Here is a 26,697-nt window from a genome sequence, read left to right as displayed (position 1 = left end):
CCCTCCCCATTCTAAAGTAACCATTGCCATGGGATGTACTTTTCTCTGATTGTCAGCGTTGGTGACTGTGTAAGTTTTTCCAGTCAGGTATTGGCCAGGGGAAACCAGTTTCTCTGTCACCATGGTGACACTGGCACCTGTATCCCTCAGGCCCTCTATTCTAGTCCCATTAATCAAGAGTTGCTGTCTGTATTTTTGCATGTTAGGCGGCCAGACAGCTAGTGTGGCTAAATCCACCCCACCCTCAGAAACTAGAGTAGCTTCAGTGTGGACCCTGATTTGCTCTGGGCACACTGTTGATCCCACTTGGAGACTAGCCATACCAGTGTTACCTGGATGGGAGTTTGGAGTGGAACCTTTCTTGGGACAGGCCTTGTCTCCAGTTTGGTGTCCATGCTGTTTACAGCTATGACACCAGGCCTTTTTGGGATCAAAGTTTTTACCCTTGTACCCATTGTTTTGTGAAGAGGCTCTGGGCCCACCCTCCTGTGCAGGTTTTTGGGGGCCTGTAGAAGACTCTTTACTATTTTTAGTTTTGGTTGTCTCATCACCCTTCCCCTGGGGAGTCTTTGTGACCCCTTTCTTTTGGTCACCCCCTGTTGAAGTCTTGGACACCCTTGTCTTGACCCAATGGTCCGCCTTCTTTCCCAATTCTTGGGGAGAAATTGGTCCTAGGTCTACCAGATGCTGATGCAGTTTATCATTGAAACAATTACTTAACAGGTGTTCTTTCACAAATAAATTGTACAGCCCATCATAATTACTTACACCACTGCCTTGAATCCAACCATCTAGTGTTTTCACTGAGTAGTCTACAAAGTCAACCCAGGTCTGGCTCGAGGATTTTTGAGCCCCCCTGAATCTAATCCTATACTCCTCAGTGGAGAATCCAAAGCCCTCAATCAGGGTACCCTTCATGAGGTCATAAGATTCTGCATCTTGTCCAGAGAGTGTGAGGAGTCTATCCCTACACTTTCCTGTGAACATTTCCCAAAGGAGAGCACCCCAGTGAGATCTGTTCACTTTTCTGGTTACACAAGCCCTCTCAAAAGCTGTGAACCATTTGGTGATGTCATCACCATCTTCATATTTAGTTATAATCCCTTTAGGGATTTTCAACATGTCAGGAGAATCTCTGACCCTATTTATGTTGCTGCCACCATTGATGGGTCCTAGGCCCATCTCTTGTCTTTCCCTCTCTATGGCTAGGATCTGTCTTTCCAAAGCCAATCTTTTGGCCATCCTGGCTAACTGGATGTCCTCTTCACTGGGGCTATCCTCAGTGATTTCAGAGGTGTTGGTCTCTCCTGTGAGGGAACCAGCATCTCTGACTATTATTTTTGGAGTCAGGGTTTGAGGGACCCTGTTCTCCCTAGATAGGATTGGTAGGGGGGAATTGTCCTCCAAGTCACTATCCTCTTCCTCTGAGTTGCCACCCTCAGAGGGGTTGGCCTTTTCAAACTCTGCCAAAAGCTCCTGGAGCTGTATTTTGGTAGGTTTGGGGCCCATTGCTATTTTCTTTAGTTTACAGAGTGACCTTAGCTCTCTCATCTGTAGATGGAGGTAAGGTGTGGTGTCGAGTTCCACCACATTCACATCTGTGCTAGACATTATGCTTCTAAAAGTTGGAATACTTTTTAAGAAACTAAAACTGGTTCTAGAATTTAATTCAAACTTTTAACAAACTTTTAAACTCTAAAAGAAATGCTAAACAGGATCTAACACAAGGCCCTAGCAGGTCTCTTAAGAATTTAGAAAACTTTTCAAATTGCAAAAATCAATTTCTAATGACAATTTTGGAATTTGTCGTGTGATCAGGTATTGGCTGAGTAGTCCAGCAAATGCAAAGTCTTGTACCCCACCGCTGATCCACCAATGTAGGAAGTTGGCTCTGTATGTGCTATTTCAAAGTAAGGAATAGCATGCACAGAGTCCAAGGGTTCCCCTTAGAGGTAAAATAGTGGTAAAAATAGATAATACTAATGCTCTATTTTGTGGTAGTGTGGTCGAGCAGTAGGCTTATCCAAGGAGTAGTGTTAAGCATTTGTTGTACATACACATAGACAATAAATGAGGTACACACACTCAGAGACAAATCCAGCCAATAGGTTTTTATATAGAAAAATATCTTTTCTTAGTTTATTTTAAGAACCACAGGTTCAAATTCTACATGTAATATCTTGTTTGAAAGGTATTGCAGGTAAGTACATTAGGAACTTTGAATCATTTCAATTGCATGTATACTTTTCAAGTTATCCACAAATAGCTATTTCAAAAGTGGACACTTAGTGCAATTTTCACAGTTCCTGGGGGAGGTAAGTTTTTGTTAGTTTTACCAGGTAAGTAAGACACTTACAGGGTTCAGTTCTTGGTCCAAGGTAGCCCACCGTTGGGGGTTCAGAGCAACCCCAAAGTCACCACACCAGCAGCTCAGGGCCGGTCAGGTGCAGAGTTCAAAGTGGTGCCCAAAACGCATAGGCTAGAATGGAGAGAAGGGGGTGCCCCGGTTCCGGTCTGCTTGCAGGTAAGTACCCGCGTCTTCGGAGGGCAGACCAGGGGGGTTTTGTAGGGCACCGGGGGGGACACAAGCCCACACAGAAATTTCACCCTCAGCGGCGAGGGGGCGGCCGGGTGCAGTGTAGAGACAAGCGTCGGGTTCGCAATGTTAGTCTATGAGAGATCTCTGGATCTCTTCAGCGCTGCAGGCAGGCAAGGGGGGGGTTCCTCGGGGAAACCTCCACTTGGGCAAGGGAGAGGGACTCCTGGGGGTCACTTCTCCAGTGAAAGTTCGGTCCTTCAGGTCCTGGGGGCTGCGGGTGCAGGGTCTCTCCCAGGCGTCGGGACTTAGGATTCAAAGAGTCGCGGTCAGGGGAAGCCTCGGGATTCCCTCTGCAGGCGGCGCTGTGGGAGCTCAGGGGGGACAGGTTTTGGTACTCACAGTCTTAGAGTAGTCCTGGGGTCCCTCCTGAGGTGTTGGATCTCCACCAGCCGAGTCGGGGTCGCCGGGTGCAGTGTTGCAAGTCTCACGCTTCTTGCGGGGAGCTTGCAGGGTTCTTTAAAGCTGCTGGAAACAAAGTTGCAGCTTTTCTTGGAGCAGGTCCGCTGTCCTCGGGAGTTTCTTGTCTTTTCGAAGCCGGGGCAGTCCTCAGAGGATTCAGAGGTCGCTGGTCCCTTTGGAAGGCGTCGCTGGAGCAGGATCTTTGGAAGGCAGGAGACAGGCCGGTGAGTTTCTGGAGCCAAGGCAGTTGTCGTCTTCTGGTCTTCCTCTGCAGGGGTTTTTCAGCTAGGCAGTCCTTCTTCTTGTAGTTGCAGGAATCTAATTTTCTAGGGTTCAGGGTAGCCCTTAAATACTAAATTTAAGGGCGTGTTTAGGTCTGGGGGGTTAGTAGCCAATGGCTACTAGCCCTGAGGGTGGGTACACCCTCTTTGTGCCTCCTCCCAAGGGGAGGGGGTCACAATCCTAACCCTATTGGGGGAATCCTCCATCTGCAAGATGGAGGATTTCTAAAAGTTAGAGTCACCTCAGCTCAGGACACCTTAGGGGCTGTCCTGACTGGCCAGTGACTCCTCCTTGTTGCTTTCTTTGTTCCCTCCGGCCTTGCTGCCAAAAGTGGGGGCCGGGGCCGGAGGGGGCGGGCAACTCCACTAAGCTGGAGTGCCCTGCTGGGCTGTGACAAAGGGGTGAGCCTTTGAGGCTCACCGCCAGGTGTCACAGCTCCTGCCTGGGGGAGGTGTTAGCATCTCCACCCAGTGCAGGCTTTGTTACTGGCCTCAGAGTGACAAAGGCACTCTCCCCATGGGGCCAGCAACATGTCTCTGGTGTGGCAGGCTGCTGGAACTAGTCAGCCTACACAGACAGTCGGTTAAGTTTCAGGGGGCACCTCTAAGGTGCCCTCTGTGGTGTATTTTACAATAAAATGTACACTGGCATCAGTGTGCATTTATTGTGCTGAGAAGTTTGATACCAAACTTCCCAGTTTTCAGTGTAGCCATTATGGTGCTGTGGAGTTCGTGCTTGACAGACTCCCAGACCATATACTCTTATGGCTACCCTGCACTTACAATGTCTAAGGTTTTGTTTAGACACTGTAGGGGTACCATGCTCATGCACTGGTACCCTCACCTATGGTATAGTGCACCCTGCCTTAGGGCTGTAAGGCCTGCTAGAGGGGTGTCTTACCTATACTGCATAGGCAGTGAGAGGCTGGCATGGCACCCTGAGGGGAGTGCCATGTCGACTTACTCATTTTGTTCTCACTAGCACACACAAGCTGGTAAGCAGTGTGTCTGTGCTGGGTGAGGGGTCTCTAGGGTGGCATAAGACATGCTGCAGCCCTTAGAGACCTTCCCTGGCATCAGGGCCCTTGGTACCAGAGGTACCATTTACAAGGGACTTGTAAGGAAATGCCTCCTTGGCATGGTTGCCCCCTGACTTTTTGCCTTTGCTGATGCTATGTTTACAGTTGAAAGTGTGCTGAGGCCTGCTAACCAGGCCCCAGCACCAGTGTTCTTTCCCTAACCTGTACTTTTGTATCCACAATTGGCAGACCCTGGCATCCAGATAAGTCCCTTGTAACTGGTACTACTAGTACCAAGGGCCCTGATGCCAAGGAAGGTCTCTAAGGGCTGCAGCATGTCTTATGCCACCCTGGAGACCTCTCACTCAGCACAGACACCCTGCTTGCCAGCTTGTGTGTGCTAGTGAGAACAAAACGAGTAAGTCGACCTGGCACTCCCCTCAGGGTGCCATGCCAGCCTCTCACTGCCTATGCAGTATAGGTAAGACACCCCTCTAGCAGGCCTTACAGCCCTAAGGCAGGGTGCACTATACCATAGGTGAGGGTACCAGTGCATGAGCACTGTACCCCTACAGTGTCTAAGCAAAACCTTAGACATTGTAAGTGCAGGGTAGCCATAAGAGTATATGGTCTGGGAGTCTGTTTTACACGAACTCCACAGCACCATAATGGCTACACTGAAAACTGGGAAGTTTGGTATCAAACTTCTCAGCACAATAAATGCACACTGATGCCAGTGTACATTTTATTGTAAAATACACCACAGAGGGCACCTTAGAGGTGCCCCCTGAAACTTAACCGACTGTCTGTATAGGCTGACTAGTTCCAGCAGCCTGCCACACCAGAGACATGTTGCTGGCCCCATGGGGAGAGTGCCTTTGTCACTCTGAGGCCAGTAAGAAAGCCTTCACTGGGTGGAGATGCTAACACCTCCCCCAGGCAGGAGCTGTGACACCTGGCGGTGAGCCTCAAAGGCTCACCCCTTTGTCACAGCCCAGCAGGGCACTCCAGCTTAGTGGAGTTGCCCGCCCCCTCCGGCCACGGCCCCCACTTTTGGCGGCAAGGCTGGAGGGAACAAAGAAAGCAACAAGGAGGAGTCACTGGCCAGTCAGGACAGCCCCTAAGGTGTCCTGAGCTGAAGTGACTCTAACTTTTAGAAATCCTCCATCTTGCAGATGGAGGATTCCCCCAATAGGGTTAGGATTGTGACCCCCTCCCCTTGGGAGGAGGCACAAAGAGGGTGTACCCACCCTCAGGGCTAGTAGCCATTGGCTACTAACCCCCCAGACCTAAACACGCCCTTAAATTTAGTATTTAAGGGCTACCCTGAACCCTAGAAAATTAGATTCCTGCAACAACAAGAAGAAGGACTGCCCAGCTGAAAACCCCTGCAGAGGAAGACCAGAAGACAACAACTGCCTTGGCTCCAGAAACTCACCGGCCTGTCTCCTGCCTTCCAAAGAACTCTGCTCCAGCGACGCCTTCCAAGGGACCAGCGACCTCTCAATCCTCTGAGGACTGCCCTGCTTCGAAAAAGACAAGAAACTCCTGAGGACAGCGGACCTGCTCCAAAAAGACTGCAACTTTGTTTCCAGAAGCAGCTTTAAAGAACCCTGCAACTCCCCGCAAGAAGCGGGAGACTTGCAACACTGCACCCGGCGACCCCGACTCGGCTGGTGGAGAGCCAACGCCTCAGGGACGACCCCCGGACTACTCTACGACTGTGAGTACCAAAACCTGTCCCCCCTGAGCCCCCACAGCGCCGCCTGCAGAGGGAATCCCGAGGCTTCCCCTGACCGCGACTCTCTGAAACCTAAGTCCCGACGCCTGGAAAAGACCCTGCACCCGCAGCCCCAGGACCTGAAGGACCGGACTTTCACTGGAGAAGTGACCCCCAGGAGCCCCTCTCCCTTGCCCAAGTGGAGGTTTCCCCGAGGAAGCCCCCCCCTTGCCTGCCTGCAGCGCTGAAGAGATCCCTTGATCTCTCATAGACTAACATTGCAAACCCGACGCTTGTTTCTACACTGCACCCGGCCGCCCCCGCGCTGCTGAGGGTGAAATTTCTGTGTGGGCTTGTGTCCCCCCCGGTGCCCTACAAAACCCCCCTGGTCTGCTCTCCGAAGACGCAGGTACTTACCTGCAAGCAGACCGGAACCGGGGCACCCCCTTCTCTCCATTCTAGCCTATGCGTTTTGGGCACCACTTTGAACTCTGCACCTGACCGGCCCTGAGCTGCTGGTGTGGTGACTTTGGGGTTGCTCTGAACCCCCAACGGTGGGCTACCTTGGACCAAGAACTGAACCCTGTAAGTGTCTTACTTACCTGGTAAAACTAACAAAAACTTACCTCCCCCAGGAACTGTGAAAATTGCACTAAGTGTCCACTTTTAAAGTAGCTGTAGGAAGTTGGCTCTGTATGTGCTATTTCAAAGTAAGGAATAGCATGCACAGAGTCCAAGGGTTCCCCTTAGAGGTAAAATAGTGGTAAAAATAGATAATACTAATGCTCTATTTTGTGGTAGTGTGGTCGAGCAGTAGGCTTATCCAAGGAGTAGTGTTAAGCATTTGTTGTACATACACATAGACAATAAATGAGGTACACACACTCAGAGACAAATCCAGCCAATAGGTTTTTGTATAGAAAAATATCTTTTCTTAGTTTATTTTAAGAACCACAGGTTCAAATTCTACATGTAATATCTCATTCGAAAGGTATTGCAGGTAAGTACTTTAGGAACTTTAAATCATCAAAATTGCATGTATACTTTTAAAGTTATTCACAAATAGCTGTTTTAAAAGTGGACACAGTGCAATTTTCACAGTTCCTAGGGGAGGTAAGTATTTGTTAGGTTAACCAGGTAAGTAAGACACTTACAGGGCTTAGTTCTTGGTCCAAGGTAGCCCACCGTTGGGGGTTCAGAGCAACCCCAAAGTCACCACACCAGCAGCTCAGGGCCGGTCAGGTGCAGAGTTCAAAGTGGTGCCCAAAACACATAGGCTAGAATGGAGAGAAGGGGGTGCCCCGGTTCCGGTCTGCTTGCAGATAAGTACCCGCGTCTTCGGAGGGCAGACCAGGGGGGTTTTGTAGGGCACCGGGGGGGACACAAGTCCACACAGAAATTTCACCCTCAGCAACGCGGGGGCGGCCGGGTGCAGTGTAGAAACAGGCGTCGGGTTCGCAATGTTAGTCTATGAGAGATCTCGGGATCTCTTCAGCGCTGCAGGCAGGCAAGGGAGGGATTCCTCGGGGAAACCTCCACTTGGGCAAGGGAGAGGGACTCCTGGGGGTCACTTCTCCAGTGAAAGTCCGGTCCTTCAGGTCCTGGGGGCTGCGGGTGCAGGGTCTCTCCCAGGCGTCGGGACTTTGGATTCAAAGAGTCGCGGTCAGGGGAAGCCTCGAGATTCCCTCTGCAGGCGGCGCTGTGGGGGCTCAGGGGGGACAGGTTTTGGTACTCGCAGTATCAGAGTAGTCCTGGGGTCCCTCCTGAGGTGTTGGATCTCCACCAGCCGAGTCGGGGTCGCCGGGTGCAGTGTTGCAAGTCTCGCGCTTCTTGCGGGGAGCTTGCAGGGTTCTTTCAAAGCTGCTGGAAACAAAGTTGCAGCCTTTCTTGGAGCAGGTCCGCTGTCCTCGGGAGTTTCTTGTCTTTTCGAAGCAGGGGCAGTCCTCAGAGGATGTCGAGGTCGCTGGTCCCTTTGGAAGGCGTCGCTGGAGCAGGATCTTTGGAAGGCAGGAGACAGGCCGGTGAGTTTCTGGAGCCAAGGCAGTTGTCGTCTTCTGGTCTTCCTCTGCAGGGGTTTTCAGCTAGGCAGTCCTTCTTCTTGTAGTTGCAGGAATCTAATTTTCTAGGGTTCAGGGTAGCCCTTAAATACTAAATTTAAGGGCGTGTTTAGGTCTGGGGGGTTAGTAGCCAATGGCTACTAGCCCTGAGGGTGGGTACACCCTCTTTGTGCCTCCTCCCAAGGGGAGGGGGTCACAATCCTAACCCTATTGGGGGAATCCTCCATCTGCAAGATGGAGGATTTCTAAAAGTCAGAGTCACCTCAGCTCAGGACACCTTAGGGGCTGTCCTGACTGGCCAGTGACTCCTCCTTGTTGCTTTCTTTGTTCCCTCCAGCCTTGCCGCCAAAAGTGGGGGCCGTGGCCGGAGGGGGCGGGCAACTCCACTAAGCTGGAGTGCCCTGCTGGGCTGTGACAAAGGGGTGAGCCTTTGAGGCTCACCGCCAGGTGTCACAGCTCCTGCCTGGGGGAGGTGTTAGCATCTCCACCCAATGCAGGCTTTGTTACTGGCCTCAGAGTGACAAAGGCACTCTCCCCATGGGGCCAGCAACATGTCTCTGGTGTGGCAGGCTGCTGGAACTAGTCAGCCTACACAGACAGTCGGTTAAGTTTCAGGGGGCACCTCTAAGGTGCCCTCTGGGGTGTATTTTGCAATAAAATGTACACTGGCATCAGTGTGCATTTATTGTGCTGAGAAGTTTGATACCAAACTTCCCAGTTTTCAGTGTAGCCATTATGGTGCTGTGGAGTTCGTGTTTGACAGACTCCCGGACCATATACTCTTATGGCTACCCTGCACTTACAATGTCTAAGGTTTTGTTTAGACACTGCAGGGGTACCATGCTCATGCACTGGTACCCTCACCTATGGTATAGTGCACCCTGCCTTAGGGCTGTAAGGCCTGCTAGAGGGGTGTCTTACCTATACTGCATAGGCAGTGAGAGGCTGGCATGGCACCCTGAGGGGAGTGCCATGTCGACTTACTCGTTTTGTCCTCACTAGCACACACAAGCTGGCAAGCAGTGTGTCTGTGCTGAGTGAGAGGTCTCCAGGGTGGCATAAGACATGCTGCAGCCCTTAGAGACCTTCCTTGGCATCAGGGCCCTTGGTACTAGAAGTACCAGTTTACAAGGGACTTATCTGAATGCCAGGGTGTGCCAATTGTGGATACAATGGTACATTTTAGGTGAAGGAACACTGGTGCTGGGGCCTGGTTAGCAGGGTACATCTGTAACTATCAGAAGGCATGCATGGCTCCGAACGTCTGGATTTAAACCAGAGATTCAACAAGCCGTTCTCAATATGCCTTTTAACGAAAAAGAACTGTTCGGTCCAGAAGTGGACACAGCGATTGAGAAACTCAAAAAAGATACGGACACTGCCAAAGCCATGGGCGCACTCTACTCCCCGCAGAGCAGAGGCAATTACAGCACATTCCGTAAAACACCCTTTCGAGGGGGGTTTCGGGGTCAGAGCACACAAGCCAGCACCTCACAAGCAACACCGTCCAGTTACCAGGGACAGTATAGAGGAGGTTTTCGGGGACAATATAGAGGAGGGCAATTCCCTAGGAATAGAGGAAGATTTCAGAGCCCCAAAACCCCTACTACTAAACAGTGACTCACATGTCACTCACCCCCTCCACACAACACCAGTGGGGGGAAGAATAAGTCATTATTACAAAGCATGGGAGGAAATCACTACAGACACTTGGGTTCTAGCAATTATCCAACATGGTTATTGCATAGAATTTCTACAATTCCCTCCAAACATACCACCAAAAGCACAAAATTGGACAACACACCATTCCAGTCTCCTGGAGATAGAAGTGCAGGCACTATTGCAAAAGAATGCAATCGAATTAGTGCCAAACACACAAATAAACACAGGAGTTTACTAACTGTACTTTCTGATACCAAAGAAGGGCAAAGCGCTGAGACCAATCCTAGACCTCAGAGTAGTGAACACTTTAATCAAATCAGACCACTTTCACATGGTCACACTACAAGAAGTATTGCCATTGCTAAAACTACACGACTACATGGCAACTTTAGACCTCAAGGATGCTTATTTCCATATACCAATACACCCATCGCACAGGAAATACCTAAGGTTTGTATTCAAGGGAATACATTACCAATTCAAGGTACTGCCTTTCGGATTAACAACCGCACCAAGAGTCTTTACCAAATGTCTAGCGGTAGTTGCTGCACACATAAGAAGGCAGCAAATACATGTGTTCCCATATCTAGCCGACTGGCTAATCAAGGCCCATTTGTTAAGAGTGCTCAAATCACACAAATCATATCATACAAACCCTCTTCAAACTAGGGTTCACCGTCAATTTCACAAAATCCAAAATTCTGCCGCGCAAGGTACAACAATACCTGGGAGCCATAATAGATGCATCAAAAGGAGTAGCCACTCCAAGTCCCCAAAGAATTCAAAATTTCAACACCATCATACAACGCATGTATCCAACACAAAGGATACAAGCAAAGATGGTACTACAACTCCTAGGCATGATGTCTTCATGCATAGCCATTGTCCCAAACGCAAGACTGCACATGAGGCCCTTACAACAGTGCCTAGCATCACAATGGTCACAAGCACAGGGTCACCTTCTAGATCTGGTGTTAATAGACCGCCAAACTTACCTCTCGCTTCTATGGTGCTGTGGAGTTCGTGTTTGACAAACTCCCAGACCATATACTCTTATGGCTACCCTGCACTTACAATGTCTAAGGTTTTGTTTATACACTGTAGGGGTACCATGCTCATGCACTGGTACCCTCACCTATGGTATAGTGCACCCTGCCTTAGGGCTGTAAGGCCTGCTAGAGGGGTGACTGACCTATACTTGCATAGGCAGTGAGAGGCTGGCATGGCACCCTGAGGGGAGTGCCATGTCGACTTACTCGTTTTGTTCTCACTAGCACACACAAGCTGGCAAGCAGTGTGTCTGTGCTGAGTGAGAGGTCTCCAGGGTGGCATAAGACATGCTGCAGCCCTTAGAGACCTTCCTTGGCATCAGGGCCCTTGGTACTAGAAGTACCAGTTACAAGGGACTTATCTGGATGCCAGGGTCTGCCAATTGTGGATACAAAAGTACAGGTTAGGGAAAGAACACTGGTGCTGGGGCCTGGTTAGCAGGCCTCAGCACACTTTCAATTGTAAACATAGCATCAGCAAAGGCAAAAAGTCAGGGGGCAACCATGCCAAGGAGGCATTTCCTTACAGGCACTACATACATTAGATGTCAAAAGAGCATTGATGTATTACATTGACAGAACAAAAAACATCAGAAAGACTAAACAACTATTTATTGCATTTCAAAAACCTCATGCAGGAAACCCAATATCAAAACAAGGTATAGCCAGATGGATAGTTAAATGCATCCAAATCTGCTACCTTAAAGCTAAACGACAGCTGCCCATTACACCAAGGGCACACTCAACCAGAAAGAAAGGTGCTACCATGGCCTTTCTAGGAAACATCCCAATGCAAGAAATATGTAAGGCAGCCACATGGTCCACGCCTCACACATTCACCAAGCACTACTGTGTAGACGTGTTATCCGCACAACAAGCCACAGTAGGTCAAGCCGTATTAAGAACATTATTTCAGACTACTTCCACTCCTACAGGCTGATCCACCGCTTTTGGGGAGATAACTGCTTACTAGTCTATGCAAAACATGCGTATCTACAGCGACAGATGCCATCGAACTGAAAATGTCACTTACCCAGTGTACATCTGTTCGTGGCATCAGTCGCAGTAGATTCGCATGTGCCCACCCGCCTCCCCGGGAGCCTGTAGCAGTTTGGAAGTTACCTTCAACTATTTATATATGTATCATCTCAACCTTAAATAGGTGCATACTTAGTCACTCCATTGCATGGGCACTATTACTACAATTCAACTCCTACCTCACCCTCTGCGGGGAAAAACAATCGAAGATGGAGTCGACGCCCATGCGCAATGGAGACAAAAGGAAGAGTCACTCGGTCCTGTGACTCGAAAGACTTCTTCGAAGAAAAACAACTTGTAACACTCCGGCCCAACACCAGATGGCGAGCTATTGCAAAACATGCGAATCTACTGCGACTGATGCCACGAACAGATGTACACTGGGTAAGTGACATTTTCATTATAATGCTTTGGAATGGTAGCCTCCTCAAGCCACCAGTTTGTTTGAAAGGCACATTTAGAGCCCTTTTTGCATCAACCGGTTTGCACTGGTCCCTGCTCTGACGCAAAACTGGACAAAGGAACGGGGCGTGACCACTCCCCTGTCTATTACCACCCTGAGGGTGGTGCCCAGAGCTCCTCCAGTTGGCCAGTTGATTCTGCCGTCTTGAAACCAAGAAGTGCAGAGGCCCTTGGAAGCATCTGAGTGGCCAGGTAAGGCAGGTGACAGCCCAGATCCCCCCTGATAGGTGGTCATCTTACTAGGTGACCAGTCCCCCTTTTATGGCTATTTAGGGACTCCCTTGCGGGTGGGTCCCAAGATTCGACCTGCAAGACTCCACCAGGACTCCTCTGCATCATTTGCTTTGACTTCTGGCCACTGGAACCGCGACTGGACTCTTCAGGAACCGACCAGCCTGCAACTCCAGCGACCGCTTTGTTTGCAACATTGTTTCTCCAGCTCCTTCCAGCAACTGCCACATTTCCCCGGCTGTGCATCCTCTGGGGTCGATGAGACTTCAGCCTGCACCAAGAAGTAAGAAGGAATCTCCCTTGGAGTGAAGGAGTCACTCCCCTGCATCTGCAGGCACCTCCAGCAATGACATCCGGCTGTGTGGATCTGCTCTCCGCTGGAACTGCGTGGATCCTGCATCACAGGTGCTGGTCTGGAGTGGTCCCCTTGGTCCTTTCTGCCAGCTATCTACCTTGCTGGACAGTACCCCTGTGCACTGCGACTCTTGCAGCTACCAAGGCTTGTTGTCGCCTGCTCCAAAGGATCTCCAGGCTCCGAGTAGCCCCAGCTCCCAGCACTTATTCCTGCCAAGCACAATCTCCTCTGCTGCTCCAGCGACGTGGAGCTCTTCTTCTAGTGTGCTGACTGCATCTTATTTTGCTCCTATTGCATTTAGCAAGGCTTGTTGGTGGCTGTCCTAAGCCACTGATTGTCTGCGACCTAAAAACCGACGTAGTACACCATCTGCACCACTCCAAGGGCTCCTCTGCACCTCCTGGACTCCACAACTGGTCTTCTTACTCCGTGGACCCGGATCTTCATCCACAAAAGTGCTGGTAGTGGCTCCTGCCCCCACTTGACACTCCATCGTGGACTGGACTGTGTCCCCTTCTTTTGCAGGTCCTCTTCAAGAATCCACCATTAGGTTCTTCTGGTCTGGTCCTGTTCATGCCTAATCCATTTTCTAAGTCCCCTTGTTAGTCCTTGGGAAGACCAGGTACTTAACTCTGCTCTCCTGGTCACTGGAGTGGGTTGGGTGGAGGGGGGGTCACTTAGGTTCTCACCTCTTGGAGTCCCTTCTTCTTCCAGCTTCCCCCTAACAACTCCATATCCTTGGGTAGGGGACTTCACTTTGCATTCTACTATTATAAGTATATGGGTTGGTCCTCCCATAAGGCCCTAACTATTTTTCACTATTTCCTACCAATACTTGTTGTTTCTTGTGAAAATTCCTAATTACTGCTGTGGTATGTTCAATGGCATGTGTAGCTGTAGCTAGACATGCTATGCATAAGTTCGCCATCTAGTGTTGGGCTCTGGGTTTTACGAGTTGTTTTTCTTAGTAGAAGGTTCTCAATAGTGCGCATGGGCATAGAATCCTTTGTTAGACTGTTTATTTCCGCCGTAGGGTTCGGACGTGTTTCCTCTTGCTCCGTTAGATCTTGGTACTCCTTGGCATGGTTACCCCCTAACTTTTTGCCTTTGCTGATGCTAAGTTTTGAGTGAAAGTGTGCTGGGACCCTGCTAACCAGGCCTCAGCACCAGTGTTCTTTCCCCCAAACTGTACCTTTGTTTCCACAATTGACACAACTCTGGCACTCGGATAAGTCCCTTGTAACTGGTAACCCTGGTACAAGGGCCCTGATGCTAGGGAAGGTCTCTAAGGGCTGCAGCATGTCTTATGCCACCCTGGGGACCCCTCACTCAGCACATGCACACTGCCTCACAGCTTGTGTGTGCTGGTGGGGAGAAAAAGACTAAGTCGACATGGCTCTCCCTTCAGAGTGCCATGCCAACCTCACACTGCCTGTGGCATAGGTAAGTCACCCCTCTAGCAGGCCTCACTGCCCTACGGCAGGGTGCACTATACCACAGGTGAGGGCATATGTGCATGAGCTCTATGCCCCTACAGTGTCTAAGCAAAACCTTAGACATTGTAAGTGCAGGGTAGCCATAAGAGTATATGGTCTGGGAGTTTGTCTAACACGAACTCCACAGTTCCATAATGGCTACACTGAAAACTAGGAAGTTTGGTATCAAACTTCTCAGCACAATAAATGCACACTGATGCCAGTGTGCAATTTATTGTAACATACACCCAGAGGGCATCTTACAGAGGCCCCCTGAATACCAATCCGACTTCTAGTGTAGGCTGACCAGTTTCTGCCAGCCTGCCACACACCAGACATGTTGCTGGCCACATAGGGAGAGTGCCTTTGTCACTCTGTGGCAAAGAACAAAGCCTGTACTGGGCGGAGGTGCTTCTCACCTCCCCCTGCAGGAACTGTTACACCCAGCGGTGAGCCTCAAAGGCTCACCCCTTTTGTTACAGCGCCCCAGGGCATCCCAGCTAGTGCAGATGCTCGCCCCTCCAGCCACTGCCCTCACTTTTGGCGGCAAGGGTGGAGGAGATAATGAGAAAAGCAAGGAGGAGTCACCCACCAGTCAGATCAGCCCCTAAGGTGTCCTGAGCTGTGGTGACCCCTGCCTTGAGAAATCCTCCATCTTGAGTTTGGAGGATTTCCCCCAATATGATTAGGGATGTGCCTCCCTCCCCCCAGGGAGGAGACACAGAGGGTGTAGCCACCCTCAAGGACAGTAGCCAGGGGCCCACCATTTGAACCCTTGCAGTCTTGCCCTCTTCGGTTTTTATCATGGAAGGTTGCCTTTTTAGTAGCAATCACTTCTTTAGTTAGTGAAATTTAAGCATTCACTTTAGAAGAACCTTTCTTTCAAATTCACAAGAACAAAATAGTCCTTAGGACAAAGCCAAAATTCCTACCTAAAGTGGTTTCACTGTTTAATATTAGTCAGTGGAATTGCCAGTCTTCTTTCCACAGCCAGATTCAGTTGCTGAAAGAGCTCTTCATACCTTTGATGTTAAGAGCTCTCACATACTATATAGATAGTACAAAACATTTCAGAATCTCTAAGCAACTCTTTGTGGCATTTCAACAGCCTCATCATATTTCAAAACAAGGATTAGCCAGATAGATAGTAAAGTGCATTCAAGCTTTCTATCTTAAAGCTAAAATACTGTTACTAGTAACTCCTAAAGCACATTCCACTAGAAAGAAAGGAGCTTTAATTGCATTCTTAGGAAATATACCAATGGCAGATATATGTAAAGCAGCCACAAGGTCTACACCACAGACATTTACTAAACACTACTGTGTGAATGTTATCTTGCCGGCAAGCAAGCGTTGGACAGGCAGTGTTTAAAACACTATTTCAAAATACTCCAACTCCTAGAGGCTAGCCACTGCTTATTTTAGTCCAGATGATTGGTCCTGTAAGTTGCTGTGAAATATCTGTTTGCCGCATATGTCTTCTTTCCCATAGGGTAACATTGCAGCTTCAGAAAATTGCACTAAGTATCGACTTTTCAAACCTGTGATAATTACTATTGCAAAACATACTTACCTTATCCTATTGATTCTGGTGCCTAAACATATATAAAGATACTTGTTATTTTTGTAAATTGGTGTGCATCGCCTTCTTGAGTCTCGTGTTATATATTGACTGTCTGCCCATGGTTTTTGTTGAACACTCCTCTCTAATAAGCCTTTGGCTGCAGCACCTTGGGATTGCTAGATCAAGCCCCTGTCCGCTAGTAAGGGATCCCCTGGACTCTTTGAACAGTATATCTCATTTTGACATAATATAGAGACTGAGCTTCCTACAACAACCAGCTCTTTGTGGGGTATGTGAGGGCAAAGAAAGGTCAGATGGTGCAGAATCGGAGTCTAAAGCTGCGACCACTGCATTAGCACACAGAGTTCCTGTCCTGGACATCTGCTAGGCTGCAGCGTGGGCATCTCTACACACGTTTACCAAACATTACTGCCTGGACTGTCAGGTCCGTAGGGATGGGCACTTAGCTTGTTCGATCCTGCAGAACTTGCTGGTTTGAAATTGGTTTGTTTACCCACCCCCAGGGATGGTATTGCTTGGGTATCTATTCAGAGGTAAGGAATCTGCACCTAGAAGTCTCTGTCAGATGAGCAAGTTAGTTACTTGTAGTAACTCCTTATCTGGTAGAGACTACATTTAGCTTCAGAGTCCTTACCGACTCACCCTTCCTCGCCGCTCTGCAAACGGATTGCTAGGGATAGGGATGACCCCTTTCAAGGCCCTAGTTTTGACACACACATGGTCAGTGTTCTTCATTGCTCTGCGCTTCTGGCATGGAAAGTCATGAAAAGAAACTGACTTTGGTGCACCTGGAAGGCACTTATATAGGTACAGTGACTGCAATTCTGGTGCCGACGTCTGGCGCAGAACCACTGTGACACAACTGGCCAGACCAGGCTTTGTTCCAGTCCGCCCTAGAGCAAAGGCTCTCACCCTTGGGGGTGAGAAATGTCTGGTGGTGGCAGTCTAGTTAGAACTAGTCAGCCAGCCAGCACACAGGTAAGTGCTAGGTTTTTCTGGGGGCACCTCTAAGGTGCCCTCTGGGTGCATGTATTAATAAATCCATCACTGGCATCAGTAAGAGTTTATCAATAGCAGATGTTTGATACCAAACATCCTTATTTTCAGTGAAGCCATCATGTAGCTGGGGAAGTCGTATTGACCAGTGTCCAGCACATGTACTTAAAATGACTTCTTTGTTCATTCACTGTCTAAGAACCAACAAAGACATATCAGGGGGATATCTGCTCGTGCAGATATGCCCTCACATGTAATATAGTACACTCTGCCTTACCGCTGTAAGGCATGCTGTAGGGGTAACTTGCATATATTGCACGCAGTGTTACTGAACATGGCCAACAGGCTGTGTGCCATGTTGTGTTTTCACTTTTAGCTGCACCCAGGTATGCAGCCTGCAACAGCAGTATGCATGTGCTAGGTGAGAGGTCCCTGAGGGTGGTACAATACATTCTCCAGCCCTTGAGAGACCCTCTTTGGTACCCATGCGCTAGGTACCAGGGGTACCACTGCTAGGGACAGATGCCAAAAGTATTGCCAATTGGGTAACAATTGCAGTTTTAGGAAATGAGATCTGGCACTGGGGACCTGGTTAGCAGGAACCCAGTGCACTTTGTCAAAATTGCATCAAATACCAGGCAAAACGTGAGGGTGACCATTTAAAAAAAAAAAAAAAGGGGCACTTGCATACTGAGTAAACCTGTATTCGGAAACTAGGATTACAGTTAAGTATCTCTCCTTTCTGAAGGTCAAACTAGAGCAGTTTAGAAAATACTTTTGAATTATGTTTATATTGTCACAGAGATGATCTGAGTTTGCAAATTTTCAGGCGCTATGAAGAGGACATGTACTGGAGGCGTATGGAGGAGGAGCAGCATCATTGGGATGATCGACGCAGAATGCCTGACGGATTCCATCATGGTCCTCCGGGTCCCCCAGGTCTGCTGGGTGTTAGACCTGGAATACCCCCTCAACCACAAGGACCAGCAGTGAGTTTTTTGTTTTTCTGGGAAATGCATCTGGGGGTCCCATTTATCATCTGGTTGTATAAGATCTTAAGCGCTTCTTTAGTCATTGCATATCCTTTAATAAAAATTGATTTTAAACGTTAACAGGTGACCAAGTTTTCTTGGTTGAAGCTCTACTGACGTGGTCCATCCTTCTTAGGCACAGTTTAGTTTTCTTTTGTCATGGAGAACAAAACCTAGGTTTCAAAATTGACATTACCGCACTGCTTACCCTAGCCTTATCCTTCAGCATTGCCTAATTGCTTAAACCTAATATATAAATAAATTATTAGTCATTTTCTCCTAATGGTAGGGAAGTGTGATGATGGGGTATGCGACGGTGTATTAAGTAACAGAATTGCACACTAAAAATGTATTGGTAGGACCTGAATCAACCTTTATCTACACAAATTCCTATGATGTAAAGTCCTTTTTTTCCTTTTTTTCTTTTACTTGCTCTTCACAATTGACATCATTCTTGATCACAGAAAGGGAATGGAACACATTTCGTAGAGCCATAACATCACAGCACCTTTCACAGCTTTCTGTAAACCCTTTTCTGCAGTCAGTGTAAGTTCACAATTCAACAATAACGTCCCTTTTGAAACGTATTTATCACAAATATCTGTTTCGTCCCCCTGGATCTGGTGTAGTGGTTTGAGGCTCACTTTTTGTTGGGGCTGGTCCACGTAAAACACACAAAAAAGTGATTGATTTGAATGCCTGAGTCATTGCTCATTAGTGACGGAATATGACTTTAGCTAGTGTTAATTCCTGCATTGTTTATCTGTTTTATGACCGTATCGAAGGATGGAAACGGTATTCAAATCGGTGTGCCTTTGTTTCCAAGGAGTGTTTTGTGGCCTAGACTACGTTGCTGAGACTAAATGCAATTGAGGTTACTTGTACTATGTTGTAGAAGGGATATGCTTTTCATTGTGGCTGAACTGTGCCTGTGTTGCTGGGCTACGATTGTTTTGTACATGGTTGATCACCTTCTTTAATGGTATAGGTGAGCAAGTGAAAAGAAATGCTGGAAGGATTTCTGCCATTGATATATTCATAGATAAAGATTGGTTCAGGCAATATCAATCCTTTTTTTGTGCACCCCCGTAACTTAGTCAACCTTCATTTAGCTCTATTACATTACCCTATATTTAAGTCACCATGGCTAAGGGGAGATAGTTAGGGTTAATCAGTTGGGCAAGGATTAAGGAAAGGTTGATAAGTAGGATACAGTAAACAGTGGTGTTATGGTATGGTGTATAGTTAAGGCAAAGGATGCTAAGGCATTGTTGATACAATTGAATTGTCACTTTTTTGTTGTGCTGTGCACAAGTAACCAAAATAAAACAAATGCAAACATAATTTTTATATGGTTTAGTCTAAAATTACCTTTTGCACCTACTGTCACCTGCTTTTACGTGACTAATTCTAAAATAATTTATTTATTAGAATTTTCAGAGTTTTGAAGACAACTTTTTTTTTTTTTATTCTTATCTACAGAAATAGCATTGCCATTTCTTTTTCTGCCAAGATTGGCTAAGTTGTACTTTTATTTTTGTAGCCTCTCCGCCGTCCCGATTCATCTGATGACCGCTATGTAATGACAAAACATGCTGCCATCTATCCCACAGAAGATGAACTTCAAGCAGTTCAAAAAATTGTTTCAATTACTGAGCGTGCTCTGAAACTTGTCTCAGATTCCATGACTGAGCAAGAGAAAACCAAAATCAAGGAGAGTGACGAGAAGAAAGATCTCATCAAAGACAGGTTGGTCTGTAAATTATTTTTCCCACAAATGGTTTGCTTCACATTTGTTCTCTGCTCTGTCATAATTAGAGTATTTTGCCTTGAGTATTTACGCACTAGACATATTTTTTTTAACCTTTTGAAAGCTATAACTATCCTCTGTTGGCAGCCAGTTAAGTTTCTGCAGTACAAATCTTAATTCCTAAGCAGCACAGTACTGGCTAAACACTAAACAGTAAAATTGGTTGTTGGAATGATGTCGTCTATGTGGTTGGGAAAACTGTCTCTTTCCTCCTTGCTCGACACTGTGTTTTCCTACAGTGAACCTGACAATTCTGCAGGTCCTCTTTTATTAATTACCTTTTGAGAGCATGTGAAGAGGACCTTGATGCTAGGGGTCATATAAAGTGTCCCTTCTGATCAGAAGGGCTTCTGCCCTCTCTCCCAAGGCTACATGAGGCAGATGGTTGCATTTTCCTTTACAGTCTTGGGCATATACCTTTTACATCTCTAGCTCTGTTTTGGGGGGGGGGGGGATCTGGCTACCTTCTTTCCCTGTATTTGTATCCTGCAGTCTTTCATACCTGAGGCTATTGGACTTTGTAGGAAGTTGGCTCTGTATGTGCTATTTCAAAGTAAGGAATAGCATGCACAGAGTCCAAGGGTTCCCCTTAGAGGTAAAATAGTGGTAAAAAATAGATAATACTAATGCTCTATTTTGTGGTAGTGTGGTCGAGCAGTAGGCTTATCCAAGGAGTAGTGTTAAGCATTTGTTGTACATACACATAGACAATAAATGAGGTACACACACTCGGAGACAAATCCAGCCAATAGGTTTTGTTATAGAAAAATATCTTTTCTTAGTTTATTTTAAGAACCACAGGTTCAAATTTAACATGTAATATCTTGTTTGAAAGGTATTGCAGGTAAGTACATTAGGAACTTTGAATCATTTCAATTGCATGTATACTTTTCAAGTTATTGACAAATAGCTACTTAAAAAGTGGACACTTAGTGCAATTTTCACAGTTCCTGGGGGAGGTAAGTTTTTGTTAGTTTTACCAGGTAAGTAAGACACTTACAGGGTTCAGTTCTTGGTCCAAGGTAGCCCACCGTTGGGGGTTCAGAGCAACCCCAAAGTCACCACACCAGCAGCTCAGGGCCGGTCAGGTGCAGAGTTCAAAGTGGTGCCCAAAACGCATAGGCTAGAATGGAGAGAAGGGGGTGCCCCGGTTCCGGTCTGCTTGCAGGTAAGTACCCGCGTCTTCGGAGGGCAGACCAGGGGGGTTTTGTAGGGCACCGGGGGGGACACAAGCCCACACAGAAATTTCACCCTCAGCAGCGCGGGGGCGGCCGGGTGCAGTGTAGAAACAAGCGTCGGGTTTGCAATGTTAGTCTATGAGAGATCAACGGATCTCTTCAGCGCTGCAGGCAGGCAAAGGGGGGGCTTCCTCGGGGAAACCTCCACTTGGGCAAGGGAGAGGGACTCCTGGGGGTCACTTCTCCAGTGAAAGTCCGGTCCTTCAGGTCCTGGGGGCTGCGGGTGCAGGGTCTTTTCCAGGCGTCGGGACTTAGGTTTCAGAGAGTCGCGGTCAGGGGAAGCCTCGGGATTCCCTCTGCAGGCGGCGCTGTGGGGGCTCAGGGGGGACAGGTTTTGGTACTCACAGTCGTAGAGTAGTCCGGGGGTCCTCCCTGAGGTGTTGGTTCTCCACCAGCCGAGTCGGGGTCGCCGGGTGCAGTGTTGCAAGTCTCACGCTTCTTGCGGGGAGTTGCAGGGTTCTTTAAAGCTGCTTCTTGAAACAAAGTTGCAGTCTTTTTGGAGCAGGTCCGCTGTCCTCGGGAGTTTCATGTCGTCGTCGAAGCAGATCAGTCCTCGGAGGATTCAGAGGTCGCTGGTCCCTTTGGAAGGCGTCGCTGGAGCAGAGTTCTTTGGAAGGCAGGAGACAGGCCGGTGAGTTTCTGGAGCCAAGGCAGTTGTTGTCTTCTGGTCTTCCTCTGCAGGGGTTTTCAGCTAGGCAGTCCTTCTTCTTGTTGTTGCAGGAATCTAATTTTCTAGGGTTCAGGGTAGCCCTTAAATACTAAATTTAAGGGCGTGTTTAGGTCTGGGGGGTTAGTAGCCAATTGCTACTAGCCCTGAGGGTGGGTACACCCTCTTTGTGCCTCCTCCCAAGGGGAGGGGGTCACAATCCTAACCCTATTGGGGGAATCCTCCATCTGCAAGATGGAGGATTTCTAAAAGTCAGAGTCACCTCAGCTCAGGACACCTTAGGGGCTGTCCTGACTGGCCAGTGACTCCTCCTTGTTGCTTTCTTTGTTCCCTCCAGCCTTGCCGCCAAAAGTGGGGGCCGTGGCCGGAGGGGGCGGGCAACTCCACTAAGCTGGAGTGCCCTGCTGGGCTGTGACAAAGGGGTGAGCCTTTGAGGCTCACCGCCAGGTGTCACAGTTCCTGCCTGGGGGAGGTGTTCGCATCTCCACCCAGTGCAGGCTTTGTTACTGGCCTCAGAGTGACAAAGGCACTCTCCCCATGGGGCCAGCAACATGTCTCTGGTGTGGCAGGCTGCTGGAACTAGTCAGCCTACACAGACAGTCGGTTAAGTTTCAGGGGGCACCTCTAAGGTGCCCTCTGGGGTGTATTTTGCAATATAATGTACACTGGCATCAGTGTGCATTTATTGTGCTGAGAAGTTTGATACCAAACTTCCCAGTTTTCAGTGTAGCCATTATGGTGCTGTGGAGTTCGTGTTTGACAGACTCCCAGACCATATACTCTTATGGCTACCCTGCACTTACAATGTCTAAGGTTTTGTTTAGACACTGTAGGGGTACCATGCTCATGCACTGGTACCCTCACCTATGGTATAGTGCACCCTGCCTTAGGGCTGTAAGGCCTGCTAGAGGGGTGTCTTACATATACTGCATAGGCAGTGAGAGGCTGGCATGGCACCCTGAGGGGAGTGCCATGTCGACTTACTCGTTTTGTTCTCACCAGCCCACACAAGCTGGCAAGCAGTGTGTCTGTGCTGAGTGAGAGGTCTCCAGGGTGGCATAAGACATGCTGCAGCCCTTAGAGACCTTCCTTGGCATCAGGGCCCTTGGTACTAGAAGTACCAGTTACAAGGGACTTATCTGGATGCCAGGGTCTGCCAATTGTGGATACAAAAGTACAGGTTAGGGAAAGAACACTGGTGCTGGGGCCTGGTTAGCAGGCCTCAGCACACTTTCAATTGTAAACATAGCATCAGCAAAGGCAAAAAGTCAGGGGGCAACCATGCCAAGGAGGCATTTCCTTACAGACTTCATTTCTGATAAACTTCTAACGCTGCCTTTTGAGTATTCCCCAGTGTAAGGAAATGCCTCCTTGGCATGGTTACCCCCTGACTTTTTGCGTTTGCTGATGCTAAGTTTTCATTTGAAAGTGTGCTGAGGCCTGCTAACCAGGCCCCAGCACCAGTGTTCTTTGCCTAACATGTACTTTTGTTTTCACAATTGGCACACCCTGGCATCCAGGTAAGTCCCTTGTAACTGGTACCAAGGGCCCTGATGCCAGGGAAGGTCTCTAAGGGATGCAGCATGTCTTATGCCACCCTGGGGACCCCTCACTCAGCACAGACACACTGCTTGCCAGCTTGTGTGTGCTGGTGAGGACAAAACGAGTAAGTCGACATGGCACTCCCCTCAGGGTGCCATGCCAACCTCACACTGCCTATGGCATAGGTAAGTCACCCCTCTTGCAGGCCTTACAGCCCTAAGGCAGGGTGCACTATTGTAAATAGCCATTTTTAAGGGTATAGGTTTTGACCTTGTAGGGATGCCTCTTTATTGAGGAGCTTCCTTAAACACCACAGATGGATTATTCAGATAAGAGACTACATCCACATTCATAATGTAAGAAGCTGGCTCTCTATATGGTGCACTAAAAAGAAGGCTTGAGCTCAAGGGAGCCGGGGGATGTCATTGACACCAGGGATCCACTTCAACTCGGGCCGGCGGCGGGTGTAGTGGTTGCTTTAGGTGTCAGGTTCTCTCACTGTAATATCTGCAGGAGGGGGGGGAGGTGGCCTCTGTGCAGAGGCTGCAGGCGGCTTCAGGGAGTCCAGGAGGGGTGAACCCATGATTGACTTGGATTCTGGACAGCTGGGGGACCTTGCTGGCACCAGAGATGCTCCAGACTCCTTTCTTTAGAGTTGGTTGGAGAGCAGGTCAGCTGCTCACGGGGAGACTTGAGTATTTTTTTAAGGCAGGCAGTCCACCCAGGCTCCTGGAGGTTCAGCTGCGGGACGAGGTGTCTTTTGGTGCAGAGTCTGTTGAGGAATAGACAGGCTGTTGAAGTTGGTACCAGGTCAGCTGCTGCTTCTCCTCTTCTGCTGGTACGTCTCTTCTTTGTCCTTTTTCTTCTTACGTCGTCAGAATCGGAGTTCTGGGGTTCAGGGTTGCCACCTAAATAATCAATTAAGGGTGCTACAGGGAGTGCCAGATGTCAGCCAATGAGTTGCCCACCTTTAGGTTGACTACACCCTTTCTATGACCACTTCCATTGAGAAGTGGGCATACTCCTATCCCTAGTGGCTTAATTCCTTCTAAGCAAAGATGGAGGAATTTAAATGGTGGTGTCCACTTCAGCTCGTCTACCTTAGAGTTGGGTCTGGCATAAAGTGTGCACACCTAATCTGCCTAATGTTTCCACTTGTTTAATTTTTTCACTTGTTATGCCGCCAAAAGTGGTGACAGGCCAGGGGTGCGAGGGGCGGTCATCTCCGCCATTTGGAGAGACCTGGGTTGCATTACAAAGGCGGCTAGGCCTTTGGGGCTCCCTGCCCTTGAATGTCTGCATTGCCTGGGTGAGGTGCTAACACCCCCTGCCCAGTGCAGGCTTTTGTCTTTTGGCCCAGAGAGTGCTGGCTCCCACCTTTTGAGAAACGTGGCTAAGGTGGCTGAACTGGTCAGGACCAGTCAATCAACACATTAGTAGTTGGTAGGTTTTCAGGGGACACCTCTAAGGTGGGGTTTATTAATCTGAGATGCTTGATACCAAACATCCGTGGTTTCAGAGAAGCCATCATGTAGGTGGGAAACTAGTACTGACCAGTGTCCAGCACATGTATTTTAAATAGACATAGAAAAGGTTAGAAAATAGTGCAAACAGTAGTAACCAATAGTGACCCTAGGGGGAGCGCAAACCATATACAAAAAAAATGGAATGCGAACAAGGTACCCCCACCCAGGTAAGTAAAATGTGTATCGGGGAGCTGGGAGTACTAGAGAACCACAAAGGTAAGTAACACAGTACCCCCCAGAAACCAGGAATGCAGGAGTAAAACACTGGATTCTCACTAAACCACCCAAAAGGAGAAAAAGAAGATACCCAGAGAAGACTGCAAGAAAAACAGCAGTGGATTCCCGAAGAAAGAAAACCTTTGGAGAGAGGGGGACCACGTCCAAGAGTCACAGTGGAGTCCAGGGGGAGTAGGAGTTAATACCCACTCAGCTGTGGATGCAGGAGTTGGTCGATGGTAATGAGGAACAGGTCAGTACTTCAGCCCTGGAGCCGGAGAAGAGTTCCTGATGGATGCAGAAGATGTCCCACACCGGAAGGAAGATTGCAGACAGGTGTCGGTGCAGGATTTCCACCAACAATCCTTGGCAAAGTCAAGTTCATGGTTACTGGAAAAAGGGTGCTGCCGGGGACCAGCAAGGCCCAGGATGACTGAACTGGGGGGGAGGAGTGGGGAGAGACCCTCAGCGTTGTAGAGACAGCACCCACAGGGGTCACAAAAGAAGCCCACGCAGCACTACAAAAGAAGATCCCATGTCACAGGAGAATCACAGAGAAGGCTGTGCTTTGCAGGATGGAGTGCTGGGTGCTGGGTGCTGTAGCTACACATCGCCTGAAGATCCCTTTGAGGAGATGCAAACAAGCCTTGACAGCTGCAAGAGATGTGGCGCTCAGGGGTCCTGCTCGGGGAGGCAAAGGCTTACTTCCACCAAACTTGGACAGCTGGCAGAGAGGACCAAGAGTACTACTATGGACCACCACTTGTCATGCAGGATCCACACAGCTCAGCAGGTGAGGGGATCCACGCAGCCGGTTGTCGCTTGTTGTAGGTGCCTGCGGTTGCAGAGAATTGGCTCCTTCACTTCAAGGGAGATTCCTTCTTCTTGTACAGGCTGAAGAGTTGTAGTCGTATTTCCGGAGACCAGAAGTCAAAGTGAAGGTTGCAGAGGAGTCCTGCTGTAATCTTGCAAGCCGAATCTGAGGACCCACCCAAGAGAGAGGCCCTAAATAGCCCTGAAAGGGGAAATTGGTCACCTAACCAGGTAAGCACCTATCCGGAGTGAGCTCTGACGTTACCTGCCTGGCCACTCAGATGCTCCCAGTGTCCCCTGCCCACCTTAGAAACAAGATGGCCTAACCCAGGGACCCTCTAAAGGAGCTCTGGGAACCACCCGTTGGGTAGTGGTGGACGGGAGTGGTCACTCCCCTTTCCATTGTCCAGTTTTGCGCCAGAGCAGAGATTGGGGGTCCCTGAACCGGTGTTGACTGGTTTATGCACGGAGGGGACCAAATGTGCCCTCCAAAGTAAACCAGTGGCTTGGGGAGGCTACCTGTCTCAAGACAGTCATTCCTATTTCCAATGGAAGAGGGTGTTACCTCCCTCTCCCAAAGGAAATCTTTGTTCTGCCTTCCTGGGCTTGATCAGATCAAACAGCCGGGAGGCAGGAACCTGTCTGAGGGTGGCAGCAGCAGGGTGCTCGGAAAACCCTGTGAGACGGTGGTGGCAATGCTGGGGGTCCTCTAAGGAGCCCCCCGAGTGCATGGAATCATACTTTTAAAACTTGCAACAGTATTGGGGTATGATTCCGACATGTTTGATACCAAACATGCCCAGGCTTGGAGTTACTGTTATGTAGCTGGACATAGGTTGTGACCTATGTCCAGTACACACGTAGAATGGCTTTCCTGCACTTACAAAGTCCAGGAAAATTGATCTGGAGTATGTGGGGGCACCTCT

At 48.7% G+C, this 26,697-nt stretch overlaps 1 protein-coding gene across 1 annotated transcript in view; it reads left to right on the top strand.

The window, feature by feature from the left end:
• ZFR (zinc finger RNA binding protein) overlaps nucleotides 1-26,697 on the top strand; it is a 501,254-nt gene that overhangs the window by 249,897 nt on the left and 224,660 nt on the right. Inside the window, exons 10-12 of the mRNA XM_069233188.1 lie at nucleotides 15,840-15,871; nucleotides 17,731-17,917; nucleotides 19,503-19,708. Of these exons, the coding sequence (XP_069089289.1) occupies nucleotides 15,840-15,871; nucleotides 17,731-17,917; nucleotides 19,503-19,708 (425 nt within the window). The remainder of the gene's footprint in view (nucleotides 1-15,839; nucleotides 15,872-17,730; nucleotides 17,918-19,502; nucleotides 19,709-26,697) is intronic.

Source organism: Pleurodeles waltl, chromosome 1_1, assembly GCF_031143425.1.
Source record: "Pleurodeles waltl isolate 20211129_DDA chromosome 1_1, aPleWal1.hap1.20221129, whole genome shotgun sequence".
NCBI classification, from domain to species: Eukaryota; Metazoa; Chordata; class Amphibia; order Caudata; family Salamandridae; genus Pleurodeles; species Pleurodeles waltl.
Note: the sequence above shows the minus strand (reverse complement) of the source record. Positions and strands in the feature narration are given on the sequence as shown.